Source organism: Chiloscyllium plagiosum, unplaced genomic scaffold (assembly GCF_037043375.1).
Source record: "Chiloscyllium plagiosum isolate Xiang-an unplaced genomic scaffold, Cpla_swu_hap1 HiC_scaffold_3, whole genome shotgun sequence".
NCBI classification, from domain to species: Eukaryota; Metazoa; Chordata; class Chondrichthyes; order Orectolobiformes; family Hemiscylliidae; genus Chiloscyllium; species Chiloscyllium plagiosum.
In genome coordinates, this window is record NW_028270141.1 from 54,828,790 (window position 1) to 54,856,526 (window position 27,737).

The following is a 27,737-nucleotide window of genomic DNA, read 5'->3' on the forward strand; positions in this document are numbered from 1 at the left end:
AGACATTTAAAAAGTAAACAACTTTTTAGGATATTCATTGAAAAGACATTAAAATGAAACAAAACCTGTTATATGGATTAACAGCTGCCATTATATAAATAATGTGGAGGTGCCGGTGTTAGACTGGATTGAGCAAGGTCAAAAATCACACGTCACCTGCTAAAACTAATGTTTTCAAATAAACCCATTGGACTATAGCCTGGTGTCATGTGATTTTTTACATTATACAAATAGTCGTGGATATGCATTCACAAATGATTTCGCAGACCTATTGGCATCAAAGAGGAATTCTAAAGAATGGGTGACAGACTTGAGCACCATTGTATGTTAATAACCAAAAGCAAAGACCATGTATGAGAGTAATGGTCACCTGACACAAAGCAGGTTTCAGATAAAGGACATTTAAGAAAGTTTGAGAACAGGAGGCAAAAATAAAGAACAAGAACCAACATAGGAATAGCAGTCTGTATTAAATTCATCACAACTGGCCTTTACCTACCTATGTGAGAACCAAACTGGGCTTTCACCACAGAGGTTCCACTGAAGTGAAGCCAAAGAATCCTGTTACTGCAAAAAGTAAGCCACTGCAAATCTGTCCTAATAAATCTCCAACCTTTATTTCTTCACTGGATCAAAAAAGAAAAAACAAGCCTGCAACATTTCTAGACCTCAACTTGAATGAGACCCAAGTTACCCAGGAAACATGGGAGACACACTAGCCCGCGGTTTCAAGTCACATACTCCTGGCTAATGTCCAAGCTACTGAAAACCAGCTGGACAAACTTAAAGTTAGGCTCACTGACCAAAAAATATTGGGAGACTACTGCATGCTCTGCTTAAAGTGACATGGCTCACTTCTGCTTCACCTGTCTTACAACATGAGAGTTCTCAATCCACTGGATGGATCGCACAGCATCCTCGGGCAAGTTGGGGGTGGAGGGGAATCTGCTTTCTAATCAACCCATCTTGGTGTTCAAGAGGTTAATAACTGAATTATTTTCTGCAGAATGCTCAACATTTGAACTGCATTTGTAGCCACAATATTTGTATGGTTGACCCAGTCTATTTCTAGTCATTGGTAACAGCAAGTTTGGCACAATGTCAAAGAGAGATGGTTAGATTCTCTTTTGAAGGGGATACTTGTTGCCTGCCACTTGAGGGATGTGAACGTTACTTGCCAATTGTTGGTCTAAGCCTGATGCTATCCATGTCTTGCTGCATATTGAACTTGACAGCTTCAGCATCCAAGCAGTTATGAATGGTGCTGAACTTCATACAATAATCAGTGAACATCCCCATTTCTGATGTTATGCAAGACAGAAGTTCATTGATGAAGGAGCTGAAGGCAATTAGCTATGTGACAGTGTCCTGATGAACTCCTACATCAATGCGCTGAGTCTGGTAACTGGCTACCCCAACAACCAGAACCATGTTCCTTTGCATTAGGAATGACTCAACTGATGGAGACATTTCCACAATTTCCACTGACTTAAAATTTTGCTTGGTTCCTTGGTGCCATGCATGCTCAAATGCAGACCTGATCTCAAAGGCAATTGCCTTTATCTAAATTCTGGAGTTTGGCCTTCTGTCCATGTTTAAACCAAATATGCAGTGAAATCTGGAATTAAGTGTACACTATGGAGCCTAAAATGAGCATTAGCAAACAGGTTATTGTTTTGAAAGTGACACTATTAATGACACCTTCCATCAACTTGTTGGCTGTCGAGAGCAGACTGATGGAGTGGTAATTGGCTGGTTTGGGTTTGTACTACTTTATGTGGACACAATATACCTGGACAATTCTCTTTGTTGAATGGATGCCAGCATTATAACTTCCCAGAATTGCTTGGCTAAGGATGGAGCTACATCCAGACCACAAGTCTCCAATATTACAGTGATGATGTTGTCATAACCATAGACTTTATATCATCCAGGGCTTTAAGCTATTTCTCACATGAAATGAATTTTATCGACTGAAGACTGAATTTTATCTATGATGCTGGAGATTGCTGAGAAGAATTGTTTTCACAGTACTATGGCTCCAGAATGTTGCAAATGCTTTAGTGCTATCTCTTACACTGACAATCTGGGATCCCTCATCATTGAGGATTGGGATATTCACTAAACCACCCCTTCTAACTCAAGTGCTCATTACCCTGACTGGATGTTTTAGGGCTGCAAGGCTCTGATTTGGTCTAGTGTTTGTGGAATTGTTTAGTTCTGACTTTTGAGTGCTGCTTCCATTAACTGACATGCACAAGGTCTGATTTTTTGGTAACTTCATCAGATTGGAAATTCATTTTTAGATATCCCCGATGCTGTTCTTTGGCATGTTCTCCTTTACTCTTCATTGAATTCCTCTATATGATGGTGATGGAGTGAGGAATATACCAGCCAAGTTAGAATCCAATTATGCTCTGTGGCCACCATTTTGAACCCCTCAGTCTATTCTGAATCTATCCCAACTAGGACCATGTTTGTGCCACACAACCCAGTGGATAGTGTCCTCAGTGACAAGGCAGAACCTCGTCTCCACAAGAACTATGGAATAGTAATTCAATCAATCCTGTCACGTACTAGTGCATCTGTGACAGTTAGATTAGCAAGGATAAGGTCTTATTGGTTGAGTGTCGACAGTGTAGTGCTGGAAAGCACAGCAGGTCAGGCAGCATCCGAGGAACAGGAGAATCTATATTTTGGTCAAGAGCCCTTCATCAGGAATGAAGCTTGTGAGCCGAGACGGTGCAGAGATAAATAGGAGGGGGGTGGGTCAGGGTGGGGGGAGGGAGAAGGTAGCTGAGAGTGCGATAGGTAAATGGAGGTGGGGATAGTGGTGATAGATTGGAGAGGAGGGTGGAGCGGATAGATGGGAAGGAAGATGGACAGGTAGGATAGGTTATTACAGCGGTGCCGAGTTGGAAGATGGGTTGGGGGGGGGGAAATGAGGAAACTGGTGAAATCCACATTGATGCTGTGTTGATGGAGTGTCCCAAGGCAGAAGATGAGACGTTCTTCCTTCAGGCGTCAGGTGGAGGTAACTTAATGGTGATAGGTCAGAGAGGAGCGTGGAGCGGATAGGTAGGAAGAAAAGTGGACAGGTCATGAGGTCAGGTTGGAAGGCTGGAACTGGGATAAGGTGGGGAGAGGGGAAATGAGGAAACTGGTGAAGTCCACCTTGATGCCGTGTGGTTGGAGGGTCCCAAGGGGAAGATGAGGTGTTCTTCCTCCAGGGGTCGGGTGTTTAGGGTGTGGTGTTTGAGAAGGCCCAGGGCCTGCATTCCTTGGTGGAGTGGGAGAGGGAGTTGAAGTATTCGGCCACTTGGTGGTGGGGTTGGTTGGTGCTGGTGTCGTGGAGATGTTCTCAGAAGCGCTCTGCAACTCGGCGTCCTGTCTCCCCAACATAGAGGAGACCACATCGGGAGCAACAGTAAATCATGTGTGTGAAAGTGCAGGTAAAACTCTGATGGATGTGGAAGGCTCCTTTGGGGCTGTGGACGGAGATGAGGGGGGAAAGGTGTGGGTGCAGGTTTTGCAATTCCTGCAGTGGCGGGGAAGGTGCCAGGAGTGGGGGGTGGGGTTGGTGGGGGACCTGGACCTGACAGGAGAGTCGCGGAGGTAACGGTCTTTATGGAAAGCAAATAGAGATGGGGAGGGAAATATAGCTCTGGTGGTGGTGGGGTCCCTTTGTAGGTGGCAGAAATCACGGAGGATGATGCAATGTATACAGAGGTTGGTGGGTTGGAAGGTAAGGAACTGGGGGTTCTGTCCTTCTTGCCACTGGAGGGGTGGGTTCGAGGAAGAAAGTGTGCAAAGTGGATGAGATGCGCTGAGGGCATCATTGGGAGGGGAAATTGAGGCCGTTGAAGACCTCCTACTCAAGAAGTACAAACTTGACTATCCCAGCCAACCCATTGTCTCAGCCTGCTCCTGCTCCACCGAAATCATCTCTACATACCTTGATACCGTCCTATCAGCCCAGTCCAGGAACTCCCCACGTACGTTCGGGACAGGACTCACGCCCTCCACCTCCTCCAAGACTTTCTTTCACTAGCCCCCAATGCTTCATGTTCAGCATGGACATCCAGTCCCTATACACCTCTATTTGCCATGACAAGGGCCTCCAAGCCCTCCATTCCTTCCTCTCTCAACGTTTCCACCGGTACCCCTCCACTGACACTCTCATTCGTTTGGCTGAGCTGCTCCTCACTCTCAATAATTTCTCCTTTGAATCCTCCCATTTCCTCCAGACAAAAGAGGTAGCCATGGGCAACCGCTTGGGCCCCAGCTATGCCTCTTTGTCAGTTAAGTGGAACAGTTGAAACTTTATTGCTGGAACAGCACAGCAGGTCAGGCAGCATCCAGGGAACAGGAGATTCGACGTTTCGGGCACAGGCCCTTCTTCAGGAATGAGCAGAGAGTGTTCAGCAGGAGAAGATAAAAGGTAGGGAGGAGGGACTTGGAGGAGGGGCGTTGGAAATGTGATAGGTGGAAAGAGGTCAAGGTGAGGGTGATAGGTCGGAGTAGGATGGAGGCGGAGAGGTCAAGAAGAAGACTGCAGGTCAGGAAGGCGGTGCCGGGCTGGAGGGATTCGGCTGAGACAAGGTGGGGGGAGGGGGGATGAAGAAACTGGTGAAGTCCAAGTTCATCCCCTGTGGTTGGAGGGTTCCCAGTCGGAAGATAAGACGCTCCTCCTCCGACCGTCGCGTTGTTGTGGTTTGGCGGTGGATGAGTCCAATGACCTGCATATCCTCGGTGGAGTGGGAGGGGGAGTTGAAATGCTGTGCTACAGGGTGGTTGGGTTGGTTCGTCCGGGTGGCCCAGAGGTGCTCTCTGAATCGCTCCGCAAGTAGGCGGCCTGTCTCCCCAATATAGAGGAGGCCACACCGGCTGCAGCGGATGCAGTAGATGATGTGGGTGGAGGTGCAGGTGAATCTGTGGCGGATATGGAAGTTTCCTTTGGGGCCTTGGAGAGAAGTGAGGGGGGAGGTGTGGGCGCAAGTGTTGCACCTCCTGCGGTTGCAAGGGAAGGTGCCGGGAGTGGAGGTTGGGTCGGTGGGGGGTGTGGATCTGACAAGGGAGTCGCGGAGGGAGTGGTCTCTACGGAAAGCTGATAGGGGAGGGGAGGGAAATATATCCTTGGTGCTGGGGTCTGTTTGGAGGTGGCGGAAGTGACGGCGGATGATGCGCTGTACATGGAGATTGGTGGGGTGGTAGGTGAGGACCAGTGGGGTTCTGTCCTGGTGGCGGTTGGAGGGGCGGGGCTCAAGGGCGGAGGAGCGGGAAGTGGAGGAGATGCGGTGGAGGGCACCGTCGACCACGTCGGGGGGGAAATTGCGGTCCTTGAAGAAGGAGGCCATCTGTGTTGTACGTATTTTGAACTGGTCCTCCTGGGAGCAGATGCGGCGGAGACGAAGGAATTGGGAGAATGGGATGGCGTTTTTACAGGGGGCAGGATGGGAGGAGGTGTAGTCCAGGTAGCTGTGGGAGTCGGTTGGTTTGTAGTAGATGTCCGTGTTGATTCGGTCGCCTGAGATAGAAACAGAAAGGTCTAGGAAGGGGAGGGAGGAGTCCGAGACTGTCCAGGTGAATTTGAGGTCGGGGTGGAAGGTGTTAGTGTAGTGGATGAACTGTTCAACCTCCTCGTGGGAGCACGAGGTAGCGCCGATACAGTCATCAATGTAGCGAAGGAAAAGATGGAGGGTGGGGCCAGTGTAGTTGCGGAAGATGGATTGTTCCACATACCCTACGAAGAGGCAGGCATAGCTGGGGCCCATGCGGGTGCCCATGGCTACTCCTTTTGTTTGGAGAAAGTGGGAGGATTGGAAAGAAAAGTTGTTCAGGGTGAGGACCAGTTCGGTCAGTCGAAGGAGGGTGTCGGTGGAAGGGTACTGGGTGGTACGGCGGGAAAGGAAGAAGCGGAGTGCTTTGAGTCCTTCGTGATGGGGGATGGAGGTGTACAGGGACTGGATGTCCATGGTGAAGATGAGGCGTTGGGGACCGGGGAAGCGGAAATCCTGGAGGAGGTGGAGGGCGTGGGTGGTGTCACGAACGTAGGTGGGGAGTTCTTGGACTAATGGGGACAGGACCGTGTCGAGGTATGCCGAGATGAGTTGGGTTGGGCAGGAGCAGGCTGAGACGATGGGTCGTCCGGGGCAGTCAGGTTTGTGGATTTTGGGCAGGAGGTAGAAACGGGTGGTGCGGGGTTGTGGGACTATGAGGTTGGAGGCGGTGGATGGGAGGTCCCCTGAGGTGATGAGGTTATGGATGGTCTGGGAGATGATGGTTTGGTGGTGGGGGGTGGGGTCATGGTCAAGGGGACGGTAGGAGGAGGTATCTGCGAGCTGGCGTTTGGCCTCAGCGGTGTAAAGGTCAGTGCGCCAAACTACTACTGCGCCTCCCTTGTCAGCTGGTTTGATGGTGAGGTTGGGGTTGGAACGGAGGGAGTGGAGGGCTGCGCGTTCCGAGGGTGAGAGTTTGGAGTGGGTGGGAGGGGTGTGGGAGTTCAGGTAGCGGTTAATATCTCGGCGGCAGTTTGCTATGAAGAGGTCGAGGGCAGGTAGGAGGCCAGCATGGGGTGTCCAGGTGGATGGGGTGTGTTGGAGGTGGGAGAAGGGGTCGTCAGATGGGCAAGAGTCTTGATTGAAGAGGAAGGCACGGAGGCGAAGGCGGCGGAAGAATTGTTCGATGTCACTCCGTGTATTGAATTCATTGACCCGAGAACGTGTGGGAACGAAGGTGAGACTTCTGCTGAGGACTGATCTTTCATCCTCAGAGAGGGGCAAGTCTGGAGGGATGGTGAACACACGGCAGGGCGGGGAGCTAGGACCTGGTGTGGGACTGGAGCTGGATGTGGAGGCGGGGTTAGGCCTGGGGGCGGGGACAGAGGTCGGCGTGGGGGCGGAGTTGGACATGGTGATGGAGATCGGCGGGGGCGCGGGGTTAGGCGCGGTGACGGAACTCGGCCGGGGGGCGGAGTTAGGCGTGGTGGCGGAACGCGGCGTGGGGGCGGAGTTAGGCGCGGTGACGGAACGCAGCGGGGGGCGGGGTTAGGCGTGGTGACGGAACGCGGCGGGGGGGCGGGGTTAGGCGTGGTGACGGAACGCGGCGGGGGGGCGGAGACACATGCGGCGATGTGGTCCAAATGTAGGTTGCTGACGTCACTGGGGGCGGAAGTAGCTGCGGCGACCACGGAGACAGAGTTCTTCCCCATAGCCGCGGAGGTCGCCAATCTGTTGGCGATTGCCTTCATGACGATCGCAGAGCAGGTTGTCTGTGCGGCGATCCCGGAGGCGGTTGTTTGGGCCGCGATCATGAAGGTTGCGAGGTCGGTGGGGGCGGAAGTACGTCATCGTCGGCGGCGTCTGCGGCTATTGCCGCGGGCGCTGTAGCGGCCGCGTGTGTAATGGCGCCGGACTGGTTTCGGAGGCCGGTGGAAGTTTCTGGAACGGTTGAGGAATCCGGAGTTTGGGGGTAAGTGCATGAAAGTTTTTGGTACTTACTGCCTTTAATTTCCGATATGGCTAGAAAGAACTGTTTGTTCAGTCTATGGATTCTTCTGTAAATGAAGAACAGTAGAGGTCCTTTACAGGTCTGTGAGAGAGTTGTCCTGAGCTGGGGTAGGTCGAGTTGCAAGGAATGTAGGTACCGGCGCATGGCTGCAAGCGTGGAGTGGAGGATCCGGAGGGAGGTCCGTTGCTGGAGGCTGCAGATTTGTTGCAGGTACTGGTAGTCCTGGTTGGGTGCAAATTGTGTTGGCGTTTCTACCTCCTGCCCAAAATCCACAACCCGCACAGCCCGTTTCTACCTCCTGCCCAAAATCCACAGCCAAACGCCAGCTCGCAGATACCTCCTCCTACCGTCCCCTTGACCATGACCCCACCCCCCACCACCAAACCATCATCTCCCAGACCATCCATAACCTCATCACCTCAGGGGACCTCCCATCCACCGCCTCCAACCTCATAGTACCACAACCCCGCACCGCCCGTTTCTACCTCCTGCCCAAAATCCACAAACCTGACTGCCCCGGACGACCCATCGTCTCAGCCTGCTCCTGCCCAACCCAACTCATCTCGGCATACCTCGACACGGTCCTGTCCCCATTAGTCCAAGAACTCCCCACCTACGTTCGTGACACCACCCACGCCCTCCACCTCCTCCAGGATTTCCGCTTCCCCGGTCCCCAACGCCTCATCTTCACCATGGACATCCAGTCCCTGTACACCTCCATCCCCCATCACGAAGGACTCAAAGCACTCCGCTTCTTCCTTTCCCGCCGTACCACCCAGTACCCTTCCACCGACACCCTCCTTCGACTGACCGAACTGGTCCTCACCCTGAACAACTTTTCTTTCCAATCCTCCCACTTTCTCCAAACAAAAGGAGTAGCCATGGGCACCCGCATGGGCCCCAGCTATGCCTGCCTCTTCGTAGGGTATGTGGAACAATCCATCTTCCGCAACTACACTGGCCCCACCCTCCATCTTTTCCTTCGCTACATTGATGACTGTATCGGCGCTACCTCGTGCTCCCACGAGGAGGTTGAACAGTTCATCCACTACACTAACACCTTCCACCCCGACCTCAAATTCACCTGGACAGTCTCAGACTCCTCCCTCCCCTTCCTAGACCTTTCTGTTTCTATCTCAGGCGACCGAATCAACACGGACATCTACTACAAACCAACCGACTCCCACAGCTACCTGGACTACACCTCCTCCCATCCTGCCCCCTGTAAAAACGCCATCCCATTCTCCCAATTCCTTCGTCTCCGCCGCATCTGCTCCCAGGAGGACCAGTTCAAAATACGTACAACACAGATGGCCTCCTTCTTCAAGGACCGCAATTTCCCCCCCGACGTGGTCGACGGTGCCCTCCACCGCATCTCCTCCACTTCCCGCTCCTCCGCCCTTGAGCCCCGCCCCTCCAACCGCCACCAGGACAGAACCCCACTGGTCCTCACCTACCACCCCACCAATCTCCATGTACAGCGCATCATCCGCCGTCACTTCCGCCACCTCCAAACAGACCCCAGCACCAAGGATATATTTCCCTCCCCTCCCCTATCAGCTTTCCGTAGAGACCACTCCCTCCGCGACTCCCTTGTCAGATCCACACCCCCCACCGACCCAACCTCCACTCCCGGCACCTTCCCTTGCAACCGCAGGAGGTGCAACACTTGCGCCCACACCTCCCCCCTCACTTCTCTCCAAGGCCCCAAAGGAAACTTCCATATCCGCCACAGATTCACCTGCACCTCCACCCACATCATCTACTGCATCCGCTGCAGCCGGTGTGGCCTCCTCTATATTGGGGAGACAGGCCGCCTACTTGCGGAGCGATTCAGAGAGCACCTCTGGGCCACCCGGACGAACCAACCCAACCACCCTGTAGCACAGCATTTCAACTCCCCCTCCCACTCCACCGAGGATATGCAGGTCATTGGACTCATCCACCGCCAAACCACAACAACGCGACGGTCGGAGGAGGAGCGTCTTATCTTCCGACTGGGAACCCTCCAACCACAGGGGATGAACTTGGACTTCACCAGTTTCTTCATCCCCCCTCCCCCCACCTTGTCTCAGCCAAATCCCTCCAGCCCGGCACCGCCTTCCTGACCTGCAGTCTTCTTCTTGACCTCTCCGCCTCCATCCTACTCCGACCTATCACCCTCACCTTGACCTCTTTCCACCTATCACATTTCCAACGCCCCTCCTCCAAGTCCCTCCTCCCTACCTTTTATCTTCTCCTGCTGAACACTCTCTGCTCATTCCTGAAGAAGGGCCTGTGCCCGAAACGTCGAATCTCCTGTTCCCTGGATGCTGCCTGACCTGCTGTGCTGTTCCAGCAATAAAGTTTCAACTTTGATCTCCAGCATCTGCAGACCTCACTTTCTCCAGTTAAGTGGAACAGTCCATCTTCCGCAGTTACACCAGCATCATTCCTCACCTTTCCCTCCACTACATCGATGACTGTATCAGCGCCACCTCGTGCTCCCACGAGGAGGTTGTACAGGTCATTAACTTCACCAACTCAATCCATCCCAACCTTACCTTCACCTGGACCATCTCAGACACCTCCCTCCCCTTCCTGGACCTCTTCACCTCCATCAATGGTAACTGACTCAACACGGAAATCTTCTACAAACCCATCGACTCCCTCAACTGCCTGGACTACACCTCGTCCCACCCTGACTCCTGTAAAAACGCTATCCCTTATTCCTAATTCCTCCGCCTCCGCTGCATCTGCTCCCAGGAGGGCCAGTTCCACCACAGAACATACCAGATGGCCTCCTTTTTCAAAGATCACATTTTCCCCTAGCATGTGGTCGATGATGCTCTCCAGCACATCTCATCCACTTCCCGTACCTCCGTCCTCAAGCCTCACCTCTCGCACCACAACAAGGACAGAACCCCAACCTCAGTCCCAACCCTCGAACTCAGCACCACCTTCCTAACCTGCAATCTTCTTCCTGACCTCTCCGCCCCCAACCGCACTCCTGCCTATCACCCTCACCTTTACCTCCTTCCACCTATTACATTTCCAACGCCCCTCCCCCATGTCCCTCCTCCCTACCTTTTATCTTAGCCTGCTTGGCACACCTTCCTCGTTCCTGAATAAGGGCTCATGCCCAAAACGTCGATTCTCCTGCTCCTTGGACGCTGCCTGACCTGCTGCGCTTTTCCAGCAACACATTTTCAGCTCAGAACCCCAACGGTCTTCACCTTCCACCCCACCAACTTCTGTATACACTGCATCATTCTCTGCCATTTCCGCCACTTCCAAATAGACCCCACCACGGAAGATGTATTTTCCTCCCCACCCCATCTGCTTTCAGTGAAGACCATCCCTTCCATGACTCTCTTGTCAAGTCCACACGCACCCCTCCATCCCCTCCCCTCCCGACACCTTCCCATGCCACCACAGGAATTGCAAAACCTGCACCCACACCCCACACCTCACCCCTCACCTCCAAAAGAGCCTTCCACATCTATCAGAGATTTACCTGCACTTCCACATGTCATTTACTCTATCCATTGCTTCCAATGCAGTCTCCCCTACATTGGGGAGACAGGATGCTGACTTAGATTAGATTAGATTAGATTATAGTGTGGAAACAGGCCCTTCGGCCCAACAAGTCCACACCGACCCGCTGAAGCGCAAACCACCCATACATTTACCCCTTACCTAACACTACGGGCAATTTAGCATGGCCGATTCACCTGACCTGCACATCTTTGGACTGTGGGAGGAAACCGGAGCACCCGGAGGAAACCCACGCAGACACAGGGAGAACGTGCAATCTCCACACAGTCAGTCACCTGAGTCGGGAATTGAACCCGGGTCTCAGGCGCTGTGAGGCAGCAGTGCTAACCACTGTGCCACCATGCCGCCCACTTGCAGCATGCTTCAGAGAACTCCCCCTCCCACTCCACCAAGGACGTGCAGGTCCTGGGCCTCCTCCATCACCACATCCTAACCACCCAACTCCTGGAAGAAGAACACCTCATCTTCCCCTTGGTACCCTCCAATCACACGGCATCAAGGTGGACTTCACTAGTTTCCTCATTTCCCCTCCCCTGCCCTTATCCCAGTTCCAACACTCCAACTCGGCACTGATCTCATGACCTGTCCTACCTGTCCACTTTTCTTCCCACCTACCCGCTCCACCATCCTCTCTGACCTATCGCCATTAAGCCACCTCCATCTACCTATCTCACTCTCAGCTACCGTCCCCCCCAAGACTTACCACCCTCCCATTTATCTCTCCACCCCTTCGGCTCATAAGTCTCATTCCTGATGAAGGGCTCTTGTCGATTCTCCTGCTCCTCAGATGCTGCCTGACCTGCTATGCTTTTCCAGCATCACACTCTCGACTCTGATCTCCAGCATCTGCAGTCTTCACGTTCACCTTACTGGTTCATTCCCCCACCTGCAGCAGATGCACTCTAGGAGATATATCCTTCAGGACTCAGACAATTCAAATCAGTAATGATATTAATATTCTTGGTGATGGATATTGAAGACTCCCATCCACAGTCCATTCTCTAGTCTTGTTACCCTCGGTGCCTCCTCTAAGCCATGTTTAATATACTTAATAATCTGCTGCAGGATTCCTTGGCCATGTTTTTTCTGATGTCAAGGGAATTCACGGGGTCCAGAGTCAATGTTAAGTAGTCCCAAGGCATTATTAACTGATTGTAAATCACTGTGTCCACCAACTCTGGTACTCAGGGAGGTGATGAAGGAATTTGACTGTAAGATATGATTCTACAATAATAACTGTGTCTGGCTGTTGCCTGATTAAGTTTTAGGGATAACTCTCTAAATTTTGGCACAAGGTCCTGGGTGTCAGTTAGGAAGTGTAAGCAGCATTGACAGAGCAGGATTTGCATATTTCCAGGGCCTGAGTTGATGCAGGATGCCGTTCAGTTTCATTTGAATGTGTCTTTTCTATAAGGATTTTGTAGAATAAAGGCTTGCTTTTGACAGTCAACCCTAATATTGTAAATACAAAATATCAAGCAAGATTATCTGATTGTTGGAAGAAAGCAGAGTTAATGGTTTGAGTTCTGATGAAGCCAACTTGAAAGTCACTGCACTCTGAAAATGATAAAGGCGTGGATAAGAGTTTCAGCACCAAATAAGCTGAGGCGGGGGAGGAGGCAACCACTAACAGTTTGCTGGCAGTAAGCTTTCTTGATGATCAACAAAATGTGTGGTCCCATGCTGAACCCGTAGTCAAACAGGACAATATGATTGACAAAAGTTTGATTCTGCCTTTGATAGTAGCTAGGAAAAGGGATGACCTCCAAGGGTAGGGAACAAGGTTTGTGGACAGAAGGGATTCAGTGAGATGGACTGAAGACCAACATTCTCCTAACTTCCTTTGCCGTTGTGCAGATTTCTGAGGTTCATGCACAGTAACAGCTCCCACTTGCAGAAGTCATTGTGTCAGCATACCAGTTTGCGATCACACAGCTTTGAGTGAACATTGCTATAGACCATGACTTCAGTTTTTTAAATATGTATTCAGAATAAAAGTTTGCACATCCAAAATAATGTTTCACAAATCTGAGCAGAGATTTTCTCAGTTCTAATGATCTGCAGATTTCTAAGCAAACTTTCCTGGTTCAGAAGTTTTGCAAACTAAACCCTTCTGCCGCAGTGACTTGTTCCCTAAACCGCCCTGAACTAAACCTAAGAGGAGCTAAATTTGCTTCTAAACTCAATACCGATGTCTTCTGAATTGAATTTTAAAAACTTGCTCAATCCTAGGTCCTTCTGAAAATTATTGGCATAGTTTCTAATTCAATATTTAACCTACAGAACACCTTTCTACTAACACGGCAGGAGTGTATTAGTTTACACGAAGATACATGCTGGATTTAGTCACTGTTCCAGAAAGACTTTATGACTGTTTTTTTTTAAACAAGAAAATCCTGCACAGAAGTAACCGACAGCCACCTGAAATCTAAATTACAATAACATTACAAAATAGTTCTACGCTTTGCTCCAATTGATCACTGGAGAAATAACTGGAAGACTACTCTTCCTTGGGGCTAAATAAGTGGACAAGGATGGGCTCTTTAGTCAACTAGGTCCATGATTTGTCCAAGGGATCCAAGTCTAAGACATGGCCATTTAAGGAGGTGCTCTATTAGAAACTCTATCTCAGTCTCCTCTGAAGATCAAGCTGTACGGTGGGTGATACAGATAGGAAATGTGAAGGACCTGTAAGTCACCAGACCAAGGCACATGTGGGAAGTTGCAATTCCAAATTCTGAGAGATTCCAAACCTCAGCTAACCAATCTTCTGGTCAATGAAATAGAGGCAGGAGACATGGAAGCAGCTAATTATGCTTCACAGAATTAGGGAAAAATAGCACCAAAGTCAGTGTTATTTGTGAATTTGTTTATTCCTTTGCTCTTGACCAGCAAGGATGGTTAGAGAGACCTAGGGAGGAATAGTACCAAGTAGCTTAAGATTCTACAAAGTTCTGCTGTTCTAGCAAATTAAAGATTTGATAGGGAATGGGCTGATCATGATGTTTTGGGGTGTCCTGTGGGACAACCACATACAACTCCTGGGAAAGGTTTGGCGACTGAAGAGATACCTTTTCTTGGTGTGGGGCATAGTTTGAAGTGAGTTTATTGCTATTTGAACAACATATGCCAGCACAAGAACACTGCTAGGGTCATATATATTTAACCTGACACTATGTTGTCCTCCAGGGATCTACTCTAGCCAGTTAATCTATTTCTAGATTACACAATCCATTAGATCTATTGGTCAAAGGCTTGGTGCATAATTCCCAGATGACTAATATGTTCCGTACCATCCATTACTTGCATCAGGAATATTTATGTGCAGTATTTCAGCAGAAGCAATAGATATTGCCTCTCTTGGATACAGTTGGTCAGAAACATCAATTGGCAGCCAATTACATTCCATCCACATGGAGCATTTCCTCTGCCTCTTGTGAAGGTTTTGTTCCACACAACTCAGAGCTGGATGGTGCTTTTTTGCTTTCTGCCAACAGTCTACCATTCTTAACCACTGATTCCCACTAACTTAATGAGGATGCATGCACCCAGGAGTAGTCTGCAAGGATTATTTGGGACAAACGTCCTAGACTCTTGGTAGGTCATGGCTTCACTGTAAGAAGGTCTCAAGCCTTCAACTGAAGTACCATTCTCCTTTTATATCTGAGAGTCTACTGAAACCCAGCTGAGGAATCCAAGTAGATAAACTGAGCACAGCAAGAGACAAATAGCACCATTTATCTTGCTCCTGTGGAACAGCATTAGGATAAGTCTTGTCCAACATCCAAGACTGTGTAATGCTTATTAAATAATTAAAAATAGAAGAGAGTGACAGATGTCTCTCCCTGAAACTCATTGAAAAGAACCACAGGTCATTGGACTCATCATGTCCATACTGGCCTTCCGCAGCTACTCACAAATTCCCATGCTTCTGCATTAGCCCTTTAAACTTATAAACTTTCTCTCTTCAGATAATAGGCAAAATTTTCGTTTAAAGGCCATGATCAACTAACCTCAGCCACTACTTTCAGGCAATGCATTCCAGGCCCCAACCATCCATTACGTCAAAGACATTGCTCATGTCCTCCTTGCTTCTTTTCCAATCAGTACTCTCTGGATCTTGATTCTTTTGCCAATGGAAAGTTCTTCAATATTGATTTGTCCAGACCCTGATCAATTTTGAAGACTCCATTAAATCCCTTCTCCCAACCTTTTATTTCCACAAGAATAACAGCTTCAGCACCTCCAATTTATCCATATAATTGAGACTCCTCAACCTTGGAATAATTTCTGCCAGTCTCTAATACCTTCACATCCTTCCCAAACAAATGAATTAGTTGGATCCTAAAGATTTGTGGCAACTTCCATCTCAATTTTTCAAATCTCACAACTTATCACCTTTATTGAATTCTGTTCCACAAGTTGCCATGATAAGAACTCTGAGTTGTTAATCTAATATGAAAGCCACTTCACAACAATCACAAGTGACAATAGTGCAAACATATTTCAAATCCTCATGCACATCGCTAAAAGAATAACTCAACATGATCCAAGGTGTAGAGATGCCCATGTTGGACTGGGGTGGACAAGGTCAAAAATCACATGACACCAGATTACAGTCCAACAGATTTATTTGAAAATGCAAGCTTTCGGAGCCTCGCTCCTTCTTCAGGTGCTAGTGAGAGAGGGAGACCTTAGACACAGAATTTATAAGTAAAAGATCAAAGGGTCATGCAACCAATGCAAACAGTTAGAATGGAGATGCAGGTTTTGATTGATTAATATGCAAATCCCAGAATTTCTTTCAAGTCACTGCCTTGAGATAACTTAAGGTTTTATCAGCATAAAAGAGGTTACTTCCCAGATCAATGTATTTTAGGTGTGAGGTCTTGTTTAAAGTCTGTCTGTGTCTTAACCTGGAGTCAGACTGGTTTTATTTCCAAAAGAGGAAATATAAAATGCCACTTGGACTGACTGTCGACAAATGTGTGCTTTTTGAACAAAACAGAATGAATCAGCAAATAAATTCACCGCCCCCCCCCCCCCCCCCATTGCTGTGTGTGTAAGAGAGAGAGAATGCGCGTGCTTGAAAGTGACTGTGTGTGTGCGCGCGCATGTATGTGAGAGTGAGAGGGTGGAGAGGTGCGTGTGTGTGAGACAGGGCGAAGGCGCGAGAGTCATAGAGATGTACAGCAAGGAAACAGACCCTTTGGTCCAGCCCGTCATGCCGACCAGATATCCTAACCCAATCTAGTCCCACCTGCCAGCACCCGGCCCATATCCCTCCAAACTCTTCCTATTCATATACCCGTCCAAGTGCCTCTCAAATGTTGCAATTGTACCAGCCTCCACCACATCCTCTGGCAGCTCATTCCATACACGTACCACCCTCTGCATGAAAAGGTTGCTCCTTAGGTCTCTTTTATATCTTTCCCCTCTCACCTTAAACCTATGCCCTCTAGTTCTGGAGTGTGTGTGTGTGTGTGTATGTGAGTTTGAGTGTGTGTATGAGAGAGAGAGAGAGAGAGAGAGAGAGAGAGAGAGAGAGAGAGAGAGAGAGAGAGACAGACAGACAGACAGACAGTGCAGGTGTATGTGTGACAGAGGATCTGTTTGAAAGTGAGTGTATGAGAGAGGGTGTATAATGTGGTGGGGTCACCTGTAGTGTGATCCCGGTTAAGATCGTCCCCATGGGTAGCAAATTTGGTTATCAGCCTCTGCTCAGCGACTCTGCATTGTTGTGTATCCCGATGTCCACCTTGGAGTAGATTTACCCAAAGATCCAAGGCCGAATGTCCTTGACCACTGAAGCGTTCCCCTACTAGGGTAGGGGTAAATCCCTTTCTTACGATTGTTGTGTGGTGTCCATTCATCTGTTGTCATAGCAACTGCATGATTTCGCCAATATACCATGCCTCAGGATATCCTTGCCTGCAGCATAAAAGGTAACAATGTTGGTCGAGTCACGAGTATCTGCTGTGCACATGGTGGGTGGTGTCCCCACGTGTATTGGTAGTATCCACTGTTGACACTCTTGCAGAGGCTGCCCTGATGGGGTTGTATGGGGTGTTCTAGTTGATGTCGTCCTGAAGGCTGGAAACAGTGGTCTGCCGCAAACAATGGTCTGTTTAAAGTTTAGCGGTTGTTTAAAGGTGAGAAGAAGTGGAGGTAGAGGGAAGATTTTGGCACGGTGTTCCTCCTCATTGAAAATGTGTTGCAGGCGTGAAGTACATGGCATAGCCTCTCTGCTCCCAGGAAGTCTCCGATGACAAAGGGTACCCTATCGGTCATATCCGGTGTCTGTCTTCTGAGGAGGTCATTACAGTTTTTCGCTGTGGCACATCGGAACTGGCAATCAATGAGTCGAGCATTGTATCCTGCTCTTATGAGGGCATCCTTCAACACCTTCAGGTGTCCACTGCGTTCCTCCTCATATTAGCAGATTCAGTGTATGTGTACAGCTTGTCTGTAGGGGATGGCATATTAAAATATGTTTAGGATGGAAGCTCAAGAAGTGCAGCAGCATCCGTAGGCTTGCCAGAGAGTGAGGTATCTGTCCTAGATGGAGATGTGTGCACCCAAGAATGAGACTGATTCTAAAGAGTTGTCCATAGTAAGTCTAATGGTGGTGAAACTTGTTGATATCATTATGTAGTTGTTTCAATGATTTCTCACCATGAGGCCAAAATGAAGAAAATATCGTCAATGTATCTGGTATGTAGCATTGGTTAGAAGTTTGTGCAGCAAAGGATTCTTGTTCTAACGTGTGCAAGAAAATGCTGGCATATTGGGGTGCAAATTTGATCCCCATGGGTGTTCCACATGTCTGGATGAAGAACTGGTTGTCGACGATGAAGACGTTGTGGTTGAGGATGAAACAGATGAGTTATGGGATGGTTCCTGGAAATTGCCAATTGTTAGCATTGAATACTGTGGCTGTTGCAGTGATGCTGTTGTCACAGGGGATGCTACTGTAGAGTGCCAAAATGTCCATTATGACAAGGAATGTTCCTGTTCAACTGGTCAGAGGATGCTGAGTTTCTGTAAGAAATCTGTAGTGTTGTGACAGAAGCTTTTTGACGATGGCTCCTCCTTTGTCTGTTGGATTAATGACAATGTTGCAACCGGTCTTGGGAGTATGAATAGTATTGCGTTGTGCTCAGGTCATGTTTTGCGCTACCTCACTATTGTGGCTGATGAATCTGGTATTCACCCATTTCCTCACTGTTTGAGCATACAAGCCCAGGGCAATGGCCCTCCAGAGCAGTCCAAATGGACTCCTCCTTTGGCCTCTCCACCACAGATCTCTCTGTCAACTGTTCCAGTTCATTGCTCGAGTCATTGGGCTCGCTGCTGACATCTTGGAAGAACTCCCGAGCCTCGGTGATCTGATGATTTCCTCTGTGTTTGCCGCAAGACCAATGGGGTCCATTTTGATGGTGGGGCAGAAATTGAGCCTCAACTGAAGACTTCGATCTCATCTGATTGAAGGATATGGTCAGATAAGTTGATGATAGATTTTTCCCGTGGTGGTATCGCTTTCCCCTGCGGTGCCAGGGGAGGTTTGGCTACTGCTAGTGGTGAAGCCAAGTTTCTCCAGTCTCTTGTTCTTGGTATGCATATACGGTGTGTAGCTCCACTGTCTCGTCTGCTCAAGGCAGTGACTTGAAAGAAATTCTGAGATTTGCATATTAATCAATCAATCAAAAGCTGCACCTCCATTCTAACTGATTAAAGATTTAACAGCCATCTTAGGTATGTTGAATTTGTTCACATCTGTTGTATGACCCTTTGATCTTTCACTTATTAATTCTGTGTCTAAGATCTCCCTCTGTCACCAACACCTGAAGGAGGAGTGAGGCTCTGAAAGCTTGTGTTTTCAAATAAACCTGTTGGATAATAGCTTGGTATTGTGTGATTTTTGACCTGATCCAAGGCGAAAGTGGTCACGTTCAGGCAAAAACCTTTAGCTTTGCACAAGCTTAATAATTTCTCAAAGCAAACACTGAGCCACATGATCACAAAAGGTGCAATCCTACATTTGCTCTACAACAGTCAGTTGGGGTAGTAGCAAGGACGGCTCCGAGATTAGGGATGCAAAAGAAATGAAAATTTTCCAACCCAGATTGTTACAGTCCAAGAAACTCAACTCAAGATGCACATACGTGCTCAAGCCAAGAGATGTTATGTGAAAAATGAAGACACACTTGAGGTTATTTATTAAAATAACCCTTTTGAGACCTGAACCAAGTACAACCAAGGGTAATCCGACAAGACAATAAATTCACAACAGCCATAAAGAAATCTGGGCATTCCTTAAACATAGGATGGTTAACAAGAGCAAGAGTGAACGCTACAGTCACACATACATAGCTGATCTTTGATCTCAAACATATTTTTCTATCGACCCCATATTCCTTAATTATCGAGATGAAAAATCTATTGATTTCAGTCTTGATTATATAAAATAAGCATAGTCCCAGACCCAGGAGAAAGTGAGGACTGCAGATGCTGGAGACCAGAGTCGGGAGCATGGTACTTGAAAAGCACAGCAGGTCAGGCATTCCTGATGAAGGACTTATGCCTGAAATGTCAATTCTCCTGCTCCTTGAATGTTGCCTGACCTGCTGTGCTTTTCCAGCACCACACTCGAGAGAGAGAGAGAGAGAGAGAGAGAGAGAGAGAGAGAGAGAGAGAGAGAGAGAAATAGACAATCACTGGTGTTGGTTTAACCAGAAGGTAACCATGCCTCAAACTAAGGGACAGGTTGAGAAGATGGTCACCCTCAGCCAGAATGGGAACTGAACCTATGCGGTGGATATCACTGGGTATTACAAATCAGCTGTCCAGCCCAGAGCTAGTTGATCCCAATGTCTTGGCTATACCCAAGCTAGGTCTCTGGTGCACAGAATTCTCCAAGCACAATTTTGTCAAAATGGCATGGAGAAGGGGGCTGAGCCCGGGATTCATCTGCTCACGCAGGCTTTTTTCTTACTTCTGCTCTTTTTTTTGTTTCGTTTTTTAATCATGGAAAGTGACAAGTGAAGGAGGAGGTCACCAGTGACAGTGGCAGCTACGCCAGGATGAGCCAGACACAACTCCATCCTAGCCCAGGGTCTCTTGGCGACTGAGGAATTCCCCAAACTGGACACACAGGCCAGACCAAGGCTTCAGGTCGACAGCTATGTCCAAGTGCCTGAAGGAGGAGGGTGATGGCTTCAGCCCAATGTAGTCTTTCTGTATGGTGGTGTTCGTTTAGTGGTTTTCCAGTGTGGCAGTTTTGTCTCAACGTAGAGGCCTCATCCTCATCCTCATGTGATCTCCTTTATCTTCAGCGTCCAGATGTTCCAGTAGCCCACCAAATATCTCATCCAGGAGTGGTCATCTCAGCCCAGCAATCTCCATTCTGTCTTAGGCTTCTGATCTAGTATCCAGCAGCCCAGTGTGACAGTCTCATCCTCAACTGCATCTTCGGGGTATTCCATTGCTCCTAAATTGGCTTTCCCTAAAAGCCCAGGCGCCGTTAACTGAACTGTGATGAACTTTGTCTTAAAATTTGCATTTTTTAAAAATCATTATGTATGACTTCTGTCACTGATGTAGGCACCATGGTAGGGTGACCGACAAAATGTTTCACTGTATTTTTTATGCAAAAGTACATGTGACAATTTCTATTTTATTCACTTATTTCACAAATCTATAATTCATAATGTTATGTAAACAAAAAACATGCTCAAAGTTCACTGAAGTGGTAATGCTTTTCAAAGGAAGAAGTGTAACTCCAATCACAGCTGTTGCAGTTTACCAAAGATTGGTGTCAATGACAATAAACGTATTATATATGCAAATACAATACTGACCTACAGCATTTCCGAAGTAAACTATTCTCAGGGGGTGGGGGGGAAGTGAGTGGTACTTCTGACCAATACAATAGAAAAATGACAAAAATAGCAGCTCCCTATCCACCAGCATCTCAAATTTATTGCCATCTTCATGGGCCAATCTAATAAAGGTCTTCCCTATCTGTGAAATGTCCTTCAGCACTAAAGCCAAGCCAACAATCACTACCTGCAACCTCAGACTCCTCCACAACACTCCACACCATATTCCTGCCCCCACTATCAGCCCACATGCAGCACCCCTGCCTCCACTATGACACCCTCTGCAACCACACCTACACACTGCACCCCCTACCCCACTCAAAGACTTGAGCACAAACTCTCGGCCAATGCAGTACTGAAGGAGTGCTGTACGGTACAAGTATCAGCTTTCAGATGAAACGTAAGAACTAGGAACAAGAGGAAGCAATTCAGTTCTCAAGCCTGCTCTGCCATTCAATATAATCACAGTTGATCTCATCTCAGCTTCAGCTCCACTTTCCTGCCTGCTCTCCATAACCCTCGACCCATTACTATTCAAAGATTTGTGCATCTCCTCCTTAAATTTGCTCAATATCTCAGCACCTGCTGCACTCTGGAGAAGTGCATTCCACTGGTGCATGACAATTTGAGAGAACTAATTTCTCCACATATCTGCTGTACCTTATCCTAGAACAGTGACTTGTTCTAGAGTGCCCCACATAAGGAAACACCTTTTCTACGTTAAGCCAGTGCGGTTTATGGAATCTGACTGTGTGCAAATGGATCGAAAATTGGCTTAATAAGAGTAAACAAAGGGTAACAGTCAATAGTTGCCCTTGTGAATGTAAAACTTTTTCAAGTGGTGTTCCACAGAAAAAAACCTGCTGTTTGATTTATACATTAACGATTTGGACTTGAATGTGGGGAGCACAATTGGAAGATCTGCCTGTGTTAGATAGCTGTAAGCTTCAAAATCACTCAGATAGGTTGGTGGAGCAGACAAATGGAAACTGACAGATGGAGGTCAAATCTGCTGAGTATGAGGTAATGCATCAAACAATAAAATGGAATACACAATAAATGAGAATATACTGAGAAGGGTAGATGAAGTGAGAGATCTTAGCATGCATACAGATCTCTAAAGGAAACAATACAGAAGGATAAGGTTGTAAAGAAAGCATATGCAGAAGGTATAGAATAGGTGGCTGCACAATGATGAAATTGTATAAGACACTTCTGAGGCCACAACTGGAGTGTTGTGTGCATTTCTAGTCACCATATTACAGGAGGGACATAATTGCTCTGGAGACGTTGTCAGTTCTTAGAGTCAGAGATGTACAGCATGGAAACAGACTCTTCAGTCCAACCCATCCGTGCCAACCAGATATCCCAACCCAATCTAGTCCCATCTGCCAACACCCGGCCCACATCCCTCCAAACCCTTCCTATTCATATACCCATCCAAATGCCTTTTAAATGTTGCAATTTATCTGATCTAAATCATGCTCAGCTGAACCTCTTGTTTCACAAAACTCAGAACTTAACTCTTTCCCTGCCTGCTTATACCCTATACATATTCTCAGAGAATGCAGAAACGTCCAAAGAATGTTACCAGGGCTGGAGAATTGTAGCTACAAGGAGAGATTGGAGAGGTTGGGGTAGTTTTTCCTTGGAGCAGAGCTGGATGAGGAGTGACATGACTGAGGAACCAAAATTGTGAGAGGTGGAGATAGACAGTAAGAACATGTTTCCTTGCCAGACAGTTTAAAAACCAGGGGTCACAGATTCAGACAAGATGGCAGAAGGATTACAGGAGCCGTGAGGAAAAACATTTTTATGCAGAGAGTGGTGAATTGTCTGGAATTCAGTGCTTGAGTTGGTGGTGGAGGCAGAGAGCCTCAACTCTTTTACAAAGTACCTGAATCTGCACCGTATACTTTAAACTGTAGGGCAATGGGTCATGTGCAGGAAGTTTGGGTGTCTTTAGGTGAACATGGACTAGATGGAGTGAATAGCCCCTTCTATGTCAGCTATTACAAGGGGGCATAGTTTTAAATTAAGGGGTGGTAGGTATAGGACAGATGTTAGGTGTAGATTCTTTACTCAGCAAGTCATGAGTTCATGGAATGCCCTGCCAGTAGCAGTGGTGGACTCTCCCTCTTTATGGGCATTTAAACAGGCATTGGAGGATAGTGGGCTAGTGTAGGTTAGGTGGGCTTGGATCGGCACAAGATCGAGGGCCAAAGGGCCTGTACTGCGCTGTATTTTTCTATGTTCTATGTTATATCATTTCAAGATTCTGTGGCTGCCAGATTCTTATGCAACAGTAATTAACTTCAAATCAATTTCATTGGCTTTAAAGTGCTTTAGTAATTTATGAGGTTGTGCAAGGTGCATTCTAGGTCTTTCTTCATTTCTATCTAATTCCATCTGGTTTATGACACTTCTGTTTGTTAAACTTTCTCAAAATATCCATTTTCTGTATTAAAGGCACAAATTTAATACGTTGTTGCACAAATGACTGGGGTATTTATTAATCGAGACATAAAGAGGCCATTCAGTCCCTTGCACTTGTTTCAGCATTGGAATATCTATGCATTTTGACTCCACCTATGTGCTGTGTTTGAATAATCACATCACTTAAAATAGAATTGACTGGCATCAGTTTTTACAGGTTTTATTCCTGATGAAGGGCTTTTACCCGAAACGTCGACTTCGAAGCTCCTTGGATGCTGCCTGAACTGCTGTGCTCTTCCAGCACCACTAATCCAGAATCTGGTTTCCAGCATCTGCAGTCATTGTTTTTATCAGTTTTTACAGGCCACATAACTGAATTTTGTATAGAAACATGACACAAGAATGTAATGTAAATGTCTAGAGCTTGCTTGCTATTTAAAGTAAACTAATAAACAATAGAATTCTAGGAAATGCTCAATAGGTGCAGAGAAAGTAAGGCACAGCATGGTGGCTTATTGATTAGCACTGCTACCTCACAGCACTAGCGACAGAGGTTTGATTCCACCCTTGGGCGACTGTCTGTGGGGAGTTTGCACATTCTCTCTATATCTGCCTGGGTTTCCTGCAGGTGATCGAATTTCCTCCCATAGTTCAAAGATATGCAGGCTAGATGGATTGGCCATGTGAAACACAGGGTTACAGGGATGAGGGGGGTACATTGGGGATGAGTAAGATGCTGTTCACAGGGTTGGTGTGGAGTCAATGGGATGAAAGGCCCGCTTCTACACTGTAGGAATTCTGTGAAAACACAGTAAACATATCAGGTTGGAATGTGCTCACACACCAGCTTGCTCAAGGATCCCTGTGAATATTTACACAGGCTCCCCACATGAGCCTGGTTACTTCATGATTTGTGGTTGATAAAGGTTGCCAACTTCCCAGGATTGCCCGCAGTCTTCAGGAGTTTCCCGGTGACTGTGGCGAGTGAAACTCGGGTCTGTTGTCCCTGAAGGTTTGTGAAATCGTTTTTTTAAGTCACACAGCCTGGGAAATGAGGGGAGATGGGTGATCTGGTCAGAGCTGACAAACCCTCAACCCCCCCCCCGTTCCCCTCACAGAGGCCCGGGCCTACCCCAGCGCTCTCACTGCACACACACACAAACAAAACTTAATCAATCATTCACTGATCCACGTAGGCCACTGCTTATAGGTGGTTTGGCCTACCAGTAAAACCAGGGCGAATATGGACCAACCCCACACGGACTCGATTAGAAGCGAACCCATCTCCACACTGCTAGCCCTGTCTCGGACCTGCCGTTCCTACCCCTTGACAACGACGCCTTCCGCCGTCGCATACGCGCAGCCCATGTACGCCTTTGCATGCGCATGCGCGCCCAGCGTCCCAAACGCCTGGAAGTCAAAGAGCCGAAAGTTGTTTCTGACTGCTGTCTTTTGACCGCGACAAGTTGGGCTTATACACCTCCGCTAACTCTATTATAGTCCCCCATTTATTCACCCACCCGCCTAACGACCACAGACAACTCTCGTCATCACCTGTAAGCCAGCTATCTGTCTTGTACCTGAACGCCATGTAACTTCACTCACCCCACAAATCCACTCTCCCCTTCGACTTATCACCATACGCACCACCCACCCAAAAGCTACCTATTGCCTTCCCTGCTACCTTCTCCCCAACCCCATCCTCCCATTTATCCAACACCGCCAATCCTGATGAAGGGCTTATGCCTGTAATGTCGATTCTCCTGCTCCTCGAAGCATCTGCATGCCTAACTTTCTCCCACCTCAGGTATTCAGCCACCCATTCCCTAACATGCCTCACTTATCTTCCATTCACCCCTTAACATACCCCACTTATCACCACCTGTAGGGCATAGGAGCAGAATGAGGCCATTCGGCCCAACAAGTCTCTCTCATTCTATCATAGCTGACATGTTTCTCAATCTCATTCTCCAGCCTCCTGTCCATAATGGTTGATCCCCTCACTAATGATGAGTCTCTCTATATCTGTCTTAAATATACTCAATGACTTGGCCCCCACAGACCTTTGAGGCAATGAGACCCATAAATTAAACATCCTCTGGCTAAAGAAATTCCTCCTCACCTCAGTTCGAAAGGGTTGGCCAGTCACTCTGAGGCTGTACCCTTGGATCTCATACTACTGGAAACATCTTCTCCACATCGGATATCCAGACATATCAGTATTCTGTAAGTTTTAATAAGATCCCCTCTTCTAAATTCATCGAGTACAGACCCAGAGCCCTCAACCATTGCTCATATGACAAGGTCTTTACTCCCAGAATCATCCTTATAAGCCTCCTCTGGACCTCTCCATCGCCAGCACATCCTTAGATACAGGGCCCAAAACTGATCATAATATTTAAAATGTGATCTAACCAGAGCTTTTTACAGCCTCAGCAGTACATTTTTGCTCTTGTGTGCTAGGCCACTTGAAATGGATGGTAGCATTGAATTTGCCTTCCTAACTGTCCATGGAACCTACATGTTAACCTTAAGTAAGTCCAGAACTATGTCCTTTGCGCTTCAGATTTCTGAAGTCTTTCCCTGTTTAGAAAATAGTCCATTCCTCTGTACTTTCCACAAAATTACATATCCTCAAACTTTCCCATATTGTATTCCATCTACTACTTTTTGCCCATTCTCCTTGACTGTCCACATCCTTCTGTAGCCTCCCTGCTTCCTCAACATGATTGTCGTACCACCTACCTTTGTGTCATGTGCAAACTTAGCAACAATGCCCTCAGATTCTTTTTCCAGATTGTTAATATTTAACACGAATGCTAATGGTTCCAACTGAGCCTGACGAAACTCCATGAGTCACTGGCTGCCATCCTGAAAAAGACATCTTTATCTCCACTCACTGCCTTCTGCCATCAGTCAATCCTCTATCTGGCCAGGTACCTTGTCCCTAACAGCATGGGCTCGTATTAAGCAGCCTACCATGCAACACCTTTACAAAGACTTTCAGGAAATCCATATAGATCATGTCCACTCACTCTCCTTTGTCTAACTTGGTCATTACCTCCTCAATGATTAAGAGATTTGTCAATCATGACCTTCCCTTGACGAAGCAATGCTGAATTCATTCTATTTTACAATGCACTTCTAAGTACTCTGCAATATAATCCTTAGTAATGGATTCTAAAATCTTACCAATGACAGAGGCCAGGCTAACCAACTTATTGTTTCCTGTCTTCTGACTTCCTCCATTCTTAATCATGAGTGTTACATTAGCCATTTTCCAGTCCTCTGGGCTCCTCCCTGACTCCACTGATTCCTGAAAGATCACCACCAATTCCTTTACAATTTCTTCAATTATCTCCTTCAGGACTCTGGGGTGTCATCTATCTGATCCAGATGGTTTATACATCTTCAAATTCCCTAGCACGTTATTCTTAATCATTCATCGCTGTCCACTAACTCGCTTGAAATTCACATATGCAATGATGTGTTCCACATGAAAACTGATGCAAAGTATCCACAGAGGATCCTCAATTATCCGAAGGACATGGGCAGGGAGTATTTCATTCAGTTAATCGATTTCGGATAATTGAATGCTGGAACACGTAGTTTAGCCGAGCATCAAGACATTGTAATCTTGTCGGATAATCCGATATTCAGATAATCGAATGCTGGATAATCAAGGTTCCCCTGGATATAGTTCCTTCGTCATTTCTTTGATCCCCATTAGTACTCCTCCAGTCTCATTTTCCAGTGGTCCAATCTCCACTCTTGCCTCTCTCTAACCTTTTAAATGTCTAAAAAAACTCTTACGATCTTCTTTTACATTACTAGGTTACTCTCATATTTCATCTTCTCCAGCCTTACAGCTTTGTTTTTAGTTATCCTCTGCTGGTTTGTTAAAGCTTCCCAAACCTTCGCCTTCTCACTGGTTTTTATCACATTATATGGTTTTCTTTTGCTTTTGGACTGGCTCGACTTGACTTGTTAAGTCCGATTACCTCATCCTTCCTTTAGTATGTTTCTTCTTCCTTGGAATGAATTTCTGCTGTGCCACCTGAATTATTATCATAAACTCCTGCAATTGCTGCTCCACAATCTTCTCTGCTAGGTTCCCCTTCCAATTTACTCTGGCCATCTCCTCTCTCACATCGTTACCTTCACTCAACTATAATACAGTTACATCAGATTCAACCATCTCCCTCATATTATGGTGATTGCTCCCTTGAGTTCCTTCCCCTTCAGCTCCTTAACCAAGGCTGCCTTATTACACATCACCAAATCCGGAGCTGCCAATTCATTAGTGGGGTCTAGCACAAGCTGGTCCAAAAAACATCTTGTAAACATTCCACAAATTCTTTTCCTTGAGATCCG

General features: G+C 47.4%; 1 protein-coding gene across 1 annotated transcript in view; it reads right to left on the bottom strand.

The window, feature by feature from the left end:
* The window catches only part of lmbrd1 (LMBR1 domain containing 1), a 292,459-nt gene extending 267,731 nt beyond the window's left edge, over positions 1–24,728 (bottom strand). The window contains exon 1 of the mRNA XM_043681689.2: positions 24,588–24,728. Coding sequence (XP_043537624.1) covers positions 24,588–24,647 — 60 coding nt within the window. The 5' untranslated portion in view covers positions 24,648–24,728. The remainder of the gene's footprint in view (positions 1–24,587) is intronic.
* Positions 24,729–27,737: the final 3,009 nt, after the last annotated feature.